Genomic DNA, 8,750 nt, shown 5'->3' on the forward strand with positions numbered 1-8,750 from the left:
TTTCATCATCAATGGCTCCATTGACTATGGCACCCAAGAAGAAGTACGATGCTATAGCTCACCATCCACCTCGAAGGCCCCACCGCTCATGGTCGCCGACGCTGTAGAGAATACGGAGGCACACGAGGACGTGGGTGCTGCGGGGGGCGTGGTCGGCGTAGGTGGTGTTATCACCACCTCCCCCATGGCCGACGCGAGAGCGGGAGGAACCAGAGAAGAGCTACACCAACAACATCCCAGCGACCATGCTCTGCGAGGTACGGGTGAGAGGCATAGCCACGGCGGTGACGCTCATCTTGAGGCGAACCGCAATCCTATGGCCGCCCCCGTCGAGGGTGCAGTCGCAGGGCATGCACCGGCCTCGGAGCAAAATGGCCCAGCCAATGCCCCTAATGGAGTGGTTGGTCTCCCTGCGCCATCACCTCGTCGCCTCGCCACCCCAGCGACTGGATCCCGGCGATGGGAACCCGGCGCAACCACCGCTGGCACCACCAGGAGCCGAGCGATGCTGTGGTCTACATCATCGTCACCAATGCCAAGCACTGCTTCGGAGGCCATGGCGCAGGCCCAGCTCCTATTGGGATTTCCGCTGGTAGATGAGTGGAGAGCCACCATTCATAGTTTGATCGGATTTGCTGAGGCTAGGGGCTCACAGCGAGCTGGCCCGCCACAGCCTCCCCAGACAATGACAGCAGCTCGTGCTGATGGCCATCAGGAAGGGGCCACCCTCGCGCTGCAGTCCCCGCCATGGCAATCAACACAGGATCCGTGAAATCAAGAGCCCGGTGACGTATCGATGGCCTCTTCCGACCCTCGAGCACGTCAAGGCCAACGGCGAGCTCCGGAGGATGGGCGGAGAGAAGGTGCGCGCGTCGTTGTCGAGCGACGCCGTGACAACCACTGCCGGACCAATGTGTGTGATGGCCCTGACGTCAACGAGCCCACGCTTGAAGACGGCGGGTGCCTGACTTTCAAGGTTGGGTGCCCTTCCTTCACTCATGAGCTGCGGCAAGTCCGTTGGCCATCTGCTCGCATGTTCAAGCCAGAGATAACCGAGAAGTATGATGGGAGACTGAACCCGGCAGAGTTCTTGAGCATCTACACCATCGCTGTTCAAGCTGCCGGGGGAAGATACGAGAAGGTGTTTTCCAACTACTTCCCTTTGGCACTCAAGCTGAACGTGAGGTCTTGGCTGATGCACCTGCCAGAGAACTCCATTTCAACATGGGCTGACCTGTGCCATGAGTTCATTGGCGCCTTCACCGGCGGCCATCAAGAACTAGGGCGTCCTAGCAATTTGCAGCTTCTCCAACAGAAATAAGGGGAGACACTATGGAAGTATTTGCAGAAGTTCAACCAAGTCCATAGAAATATCCCAGATATCCACCTGGCAGCTGTGTTAGCTGCCTTTCATTCCAATGTCAACAACCGCAGGATACGTTCCAAGATGATTGTTCGGTTGCCCAAGACTGTGAAGGAGCTTTACACATTGGTGGACAAGTGTGCTCGGGTGGAGGAAGGAAGGAAACTTCCTGAAGAGGAGGATTGCGTCGACCTCGACTTAGAGGATGACGATGAGTCCATCAGCCAGAAAAAGAAGAATAAGAAGAGGAACGAAAAGAGCAAGGATAAGGCAATGCTGACAGTTGAGAGATCGGGCACGCCTAGTACCGGCAGGAAGGCTAAGGCCGAAGCCCCCGGCAAGGAAGTTGCCGCATGCACTGACTGCCGGGAGGCTGCGGCTACCGAGAAAGCTGGGAAATGTGATGGACCATATTGCAAGATCCATCAGACCAAGGGCCACGATCTTCGGGAATGTCATCAGGTCGAGCAGCTCGTCAAGAAGTAGAGGGCTGAATATGAGAAGCGTGATATGGAAAAAGGTCAGAATGGCACTGGCGGGAAGGGCCGAGGCGGTGAAGCGAATCACCCCGACAAGGCTCTTCGGAACCAAGGGAAACCCGCGAGGGGCCGAGAGAAGGAAGATTGCAATAAGGAAAGTGATAGAGGGGATGAAGAGGAAACCAGCGAGCAGGAATTCCAGAAGGCCATTGACGCGCTGTGAATTGACGGAGGTGCATCTTTGCACTCCTCTCACCACCAACTTAAACGGTGGGTGCGTGAGGTCAATGTCATGGAGCCAGCAGTAGAGTCTCGGAAGCCGCTCAAATGGTCGTGCACGCCCATCATTTTTGACAAAGAGGACCATCCTAACCGCACCACCGCGCTAGGAGGCTTGCCGTTGTTGGATCCGCAACCTCAAAGTCACAAAGATGTTGGTTGACGGTGGGGCCAGGTTGAATCTAATTTCCCCAAAGGTTATCAGCAAACTTCAGATAGCAGAGGAAGAACTCAAAGTCACGGGCACGTTTCAAGGAATCAACCCCAGAAGGAGTCATTCTAAGGTAAAGATCACGTTGCTAGTGACATTCGGAGGAGAGTTGAACTACCAAACTGAGAAGGTTGTGTTTGATGTGGTCGGCCTCCCCCTACCCTACAATGGAATCCTTGGACGCCCAGCTCTCGCAAAGTTCATGGCGGCATCGCACTATGCTTGCAACACTTGGAAGATGCCGGGGCCGGTGGGAGTCATTTCCATTCCGTCAAACGAGAAGGATGCAATTGTTTGCATGGATAAAATGTACCGAGACGCGATCGCGGCAGAGGCCGCGGCAGCTACAGTCTCCGCCAAGGAATCAATGGAAAGAAGAAGGATGGTAAGGACACTAGCAGGGAGTCCGGGAAGCGTATCTCTTCGGAGTGCGCTGCGCCTGTTGATGACTTGTCGGAAAGTTCCAACATCAAGAGATCCAAAGCTGTTGCACCCCTTGTGAAAAAGGTCCCGGCAGGGCTGGCTAGTACTGTTGGTACCTTTACTATCAGTGCAACCTTGATGACAAATAGGAAAGCATGCTCGTTGCCTTCCTGTGGGCGAATGTCGATGTGTTTGCTTGGCAACCATCTGACATCCCCGGTGTTCCCATGGAGGTAATCAAGCGCCACCTTGTTGTCTGCCCACATGCCCGACCCGTCAAGCAGAAGGTTCGGAAGCAAGCTTTGGAATGGCAGCAATTCATAGTAGAGAAGATCAAGAAACTTGAGGCAACTGGTTTGGTCAGAGGAGTACTGCATACAACGTGGTTAGCAAACCCTATGGTCATACGCAAGGCTAACGGGAAATGGAGGCTCTTTATAGATTCCACACATCTCAACAAGGCTTGCCCGAAGGACCCATTTCCCTTGCCATGCATTGACCAGATTGTGGACTCCACTTCAGGTTGTGATTTGCTCTCTTTCCTCTATGCATACTCTGGATACCATCAAATCTTTATGTCCAAGGAAGATGAAGAGAAGACCTCTTTCATCGCCCCATGTGGCACATACTGCTTCGTGTGCATCCCTTTCGGGTTAAAGAGTGTTGGGTCCACTTTTGCAAGAGCAGTCCAGATTGGTTTTGAATCACAGTTGCACAGGAACATTGAGGCTTACATGGATGATATTGTGGTCAAGACCAAGGACAGGTCGACCCTCATTCAGGATTTGGAAGAGACATTTGCTAATCTGCGTAAGATCAACTTGAAGCTAAACCCGGAGAAGTGTGTTTTGGTGTTCCCTCCGGCAAGCTCCTTGGGTTCTTTGTATCCCATCGTGGGCTAGAGACCAACCCCGATAAGATCAAAGCTATCGGGCAGATTCAGGCACTCAGGTCAGTTAAAGATGTGAGGCGTCTGACGGGATGCGTTGCTCCACTTAGCAGGTTCATCTCCAGGTCTGCCGAGCGTGCCTTGACGTTCTTCAAAATTTTGAAGAAGGAAGAACCTATGAAGTGAACTCCGGAAGCAGATGCAGCACTACAAGACTTGAAGGCCTACTTGTCCTCTGTGCCCACTTTGGTTGCTCCCAAACCGCAAGAGCCATTTCTGGTATACTTAGAGGAAACTAACCAAGTAGTCAGCGCAACCTTAGTGGCACAGCAGGGAGTGGAAGAAACAAAGAGTGAGAACAACCAGGAAGGGTCAGATATGGATCAGGACAAATAAGACCACGGCAGCAGAGACAACCCCAAGGACGCGGTAAGGAAGAAAGTGGTGCAGCGCCCAGTATACTTTGTTAGCTCCCTTTTGCATGGGGCTAGATCCAGGTACTCTGGCATGCAAAAGTTGAATTTGGCCTCGTCATGGCCTCAAGGAAAATGCGCCACTACTTCCAAGCCCATGAGATCATAGTTGTCACCCGCTTTCCTTTGCAAAGGATACTCCGAAACCCTGAGGCTACTGGAAGAATAGTGGAGTGGGTATTGGAGTTATCTAGCTTTGCCCTGAAGTTGGAGAGCACATCTACAGAGTAGGGCATTGGCAGAGTTTATTGCAGAATTGACGCTACCTCCTGATGAAGAGATGCTGGAGATAGTTATCCCCGGCAAGGAAGCTCCCCAGAATGGATTCTGTATTTTGATGGTGCCTTCTCCCTACAAGGTGTAGGGGCTGGCGTGCTTCTCGTTGCTCCCACTGGAGAGCACCTAAAGTACGTCGTCCAAATGCATTTTTCCCAAGAGGAGGCTACCAACAATACAGCAGAATATGAAGGGCTCCTTGCCGGGCTCAGGATTACCACTGAGTTGGGGATCAAGAAGCTGGTCATTTGAGGAGATTCACAACTTCTGGTGAGACAAGTCAACAAGGATTACCAAAGTCCATTGATGGAGGCATATGTTGAGGAAGTGAGAAGATTGGAGGAGCGCTTTGACGGATTGCAAACAGAGCACGTACCCCATGCGGAAAACAGCATTGATGATCATCTGTCAAAGTGTGTTGCACAAAAACTTCCAGTGGAACCAGGAACTTTTGTTCTCCATCATACTCAGGCTTCCGTATCCCGAGCAACAATGGCCCGAAAGAGGAGGAAACTGGACTCCGGTAAGCCTCTCCCGGTAGAGCCTTTCGGGGTCCTGGTAGGGACCCTGTCAGGAACAACTCCCCATCACTTGTCGGGTTGCACCCTCTTGCTAGGCCACTGGTCCCCGCGGTTGAGGAACATACCCCCGCAAGCGGGGAGCTGCCATTTGTCCTTGTTGCCGAGCCCCGGGCTCCAACTTGGGCAAGACACATAGCCCACTTCCTCCAAATTGCAGAACTTCCCGAAGAGCAAGAAGCAGCTGAAAGAGTAGCCCAGAGCGCCAGTATGTATCAGTTTATCGATGACACACTATACAGAAACGGACCAACAGTGTGAAATTGAAGTGCATTTGCCGGGAAGAAGGAAAGGAACTGCTAGCAGAGATACACAAAGGCATGTGCGGCTCCCACATTGGATCAAGGGCGTTAGTTGGGAAAGCATTCCGGCAAGGATTCTATTTGCCCACAACCCTCCAAGATCCGGTCAAGCTAGTCACCAAATGTGAAGCCTGCTAGTTCCATTCTAAGAACATCCATTTGCATGCCCAAGCTCTTCAGACAATCCCTTTGTCATGGCCGTTTTCGGTCTGGGGGCTCGATATCCTCGGCCCTTTCCCCCGAGTTGCCGGGGGCTTTGAATTCTTGTTCGTAGCCATCGACAAGTTTACAAAGTGGCCTTAAGTAGATGCCGTGAGGAAGGTAACTGCTCAGTCAGCTGTCAAGTTCTTGAAAGGATTGGTGTGCCGCTTCGGGGTCCTTGCCCGAATCATCACCGACAATGGCACCCAGTTCACGAGTCGCGCCTTCATGCAATATGTTGATGCCCTCAGAAGCAAGATCTCATTTGCCTCTGTTGCACATCCCAGAAGCAATGGACAAGCTGAGAGGGTGAATGTTGAAGTGCTATGAGGACTCAAGACAAGAACATTTGATAAGCTGCAGAAGTGCGGCAGGTGATGGATCGACGAGCTGCCGGTAGTTCTCTGGTCTCTCAGAATGACACCAAATCGAGCTACCGGGCAGACTCCCTTCTCCCTAGTCTATGGGGCAAAAGCAGTTATCCCCATGGAACTCAACTACGGTTCCCCTCGAGTGCTTGCCTACGATGAAGTAGTGCAGGATCAGCACCAGCATGGCGATGTTGTGCTTCTTGAGGAGAATCATCTCCGAGGTGCTAGGCGTGTTGCACGCTACCAGCAAGCCCTGCATCGCTATCATAGCCGCAGGGTCCATGCCCGGTGTTTTGAGGAAGGCGACCTTGTCCTTAGGCGCGTTCAGTCCGCCAAGGGTGCAAACAAGTTGTCGCCGAAGTGGGAAGGCCCTTATCGGGTAGTATGAGTCACCAGACCTGACGCAGTCCGTCTGGAGACCGGAGATAGAATTCAATTGCAAACTCATGGAATATCGAGCATCTCTGCAAGTTCTACCCATAAGGCGCAGCTGTCGGGCCCTGCCGGCATGTGACGCCCCAAGACCGCAGCTTCAGATGCCTTCCATGTTTTTCGAGTTTTGTCGGGTGATTTGTTTGGTTCATCGCATTTATTTTTGCATCATGTGCATTGCATTTTGTCATCATGCCATCATGTCATTAATCTTTGCATCTCAACTCAACTAAATAAATTACATGGATCTCCAGTCCATTTTAAACCGAGGGAATTCACATGGTGATTCTCTTTATAACATATACTCCCATTATTATTAGGGAGCTATAAGAAATATTCCATTCGTATGGAATCAACCCAAACAAACTTGCATTTTAAATCTCTTCCGTTTGCAGATTCTAGAGTCCTTATCTCATCTCTTTTGGTCTCCATTTAAATTGCTTCCAAATTCAAATAATTTGAGTGTTATTCAAACATATTTGAATTTGTATATTTTAAACTCTCTCTGACCTTTTTTTTCATTAATCCTCTATATTTTCCTGTCTTGAGGAAAGATATGTCACGTGTGGGAATTCCACTCCTACCTTTCCATTCTTTTCCTCTAAGTTTTTCCTATTCTAAAAAATTTAAGAAAGGAAAGAATTTGGAGGGAGAGAGGAAGCACCACAGCCAGTCCCCCCTGCTCCCCTCAGCCCCCAGGACGGCCCAGTCTTTTCCCTCCTAAGGCCAAGGCCGATCCAAACACCAGCGCCGGCCCACCTAGGCCACTTGGGCCTCCTACAGCCCGCACCGGCTCTAACCCTAGGCTCGACCTTTTTTTTCATCGACCGACCTCTCCCTCGATCCCTTCCTCCACCGCCGCCTCTCCTAGCGCTCGCGCAGAACCCTCGATCCCACGGCGCCACAGCCTCCCTCGTCCTCCTCCACCTCACCTCTCCGTGATCCTCGCTGCAGCGCTGGATCCCCCTCGTCCACTCCTCCTCCTCGAGCGGCGCCGCTAGACCATGTCCGGGTCTCCTCCTCCCCGTTCGTCTTTCTCGCCGGGAACCCGAGCTCCGCTGGACCCCCCTCGCTCTCGCCGTTCAGCACCGATGCCGCCCTGCTGCTTCGTCCCCGCGCCACCTGGTGACCCCGCCACCGCTCCGACTGGCAAGTCTAGGCCGCCGAGCTCACCTCCGCCTCTCCTCTTGCTGCTGCTCAGCTCCCTCCGATGCCTTGCCTCACCTCCTGCCTCCCGCGTGCCCCGCTGGGCGCGTGTGTGCCCGCGTCCAGCGCCTCCCGCTCGTTCGGCCACGGCCTCCTCGACCACGACCCTCTCCATGCGCCCCCGAGGTCTCGCCTCCTCCCTGTGGCATCGCGCACCCGAAGTCCAGGGCCTCTCCATCTCCAGATGCTTTGCTTCCCTTGCTCCACACCAAGTCCGACGCCGACCTCACTTCGTCTTGCTGCTGCTTTGCCTTTCGACCTCCTGTTGCTGCAGGACCCTCCCCATGATGCACCATGGTTGTTCGGTTTCTTCTCTCTCAAGGTCGAAGGACGCCAGGTTCCAAGACATCGAAGACCCGGCAAGTTCATCTACAGGCATGTACGGCTATCTTCACCAAATACCTATGTACGCTTACACAACGAACCTTGGAGTTACACGAGAGACCAAGTACTCCGATGACATATGTACCATTACGCGTGAAGACCTTCAACGGACCAAGTTCCACTACCGCCGACTAGTACGACTACCATCGCAAAAACAAGACCGTCAAGACCGGACTGACCAGTACCCCGAGAACGTCTGTACCTATACCATCGACATGCTTTTCGTCAAGTCCCTCTACGAAAACATGTCCCACTACCGCCGCCCGAACGTCTACGAAACATGTACCACGACCATCGCTGAAGACCCCATGGACGTCAAGTTCCGTGTCGTGACCCCGAACATCTACGGACATGAACCACTACTTCCCTCGACGACCCGTGAACAACTACTTCCTCTATGAACCGATCCGCTCCGAAACGCACGCTTCAAAGATATAACCCTGAGACGACCGTCCAAGAACGATTGCATGTGTTATATGAGATGAACCCGTTGTCTGCACTGTGTCCGTAGTGTCTCTCGCTTCCATGCTCTTGACACTTGGGACACCCGGTACCCGGGAGGACCCCACCTTCTATCGCTTGTCATGCTCCCGTCACTTTTCCTTTTGCACCGGTATCTCCGTGAGCTACCGGAACCGATATGGTGCCGTGGCATCATTTTCGGATTCGTCGCCATGGCACCCTTTCTTTCCGCCACGATGAAAAATGCTTCATAGCATGCTCTTATCAACATTTTCATAAAACTTGCATAAAACTTGCACATGTCATTCATCATGATAACAACATTTAAAATGGTTAAAATTGTTGTTTGCATTAAATTGCTAAATGCACATGAGGATTTACCGAAATTGTTGTTTGATGTTTCCGGCCTCATTCAAAATGC

The 8,750-nt window shown here is 52.4% G+C and overlaps 1 protein-coding gene across 1 annotated transcript; it reads left to right on the top strand.

Moving 5' to 3' along the window:
* The first annotated feature begins 6,713 nt into the window (after positions 1–6,713).
* LOC147979678 (uncharacterized) lies at positions 6,714–8,468 on the top strand. The gene has a single exon (XM_087516779.1). It carries the CDS (start codon positions 7,282–7,284, stop codon positions 8,266–8,268), a length of 987 nt encoding a protein of 328 aa, XP_087372905.1. The 5' UTR covers positions 6,714–7,281; the 3' UTR covers positions 8,269–8,468.
* The last annotated feature ends 282 nt before the right edge of the window (positions 8,469–8,750 follow it).

Source organism: Triticum urartu, chromosome 3A (genome assembly GCF_056163025.1).
Source record: "Triticum urartu cultivar PI428250 chromosome 3A, HENAU_Tu73, whole genome shotgun sequence".
Lineage (NCBI taxonomy): Eukaryota > Viridiplantae > Streptophyta > Magnoliopsida > Poales > Poaceae > Triticum > Triticum urartu.

Bases quoted from the DNA above. Each gene is read 5' to 3' on its own strand.
- LOC147979678 (XM_087516779.1), top strand. From the start codon at position 7,282: ATGTCCGGGTCTCCTCCTCCCCGTTCGTCTTTCTCGCCGGGAACCCGA.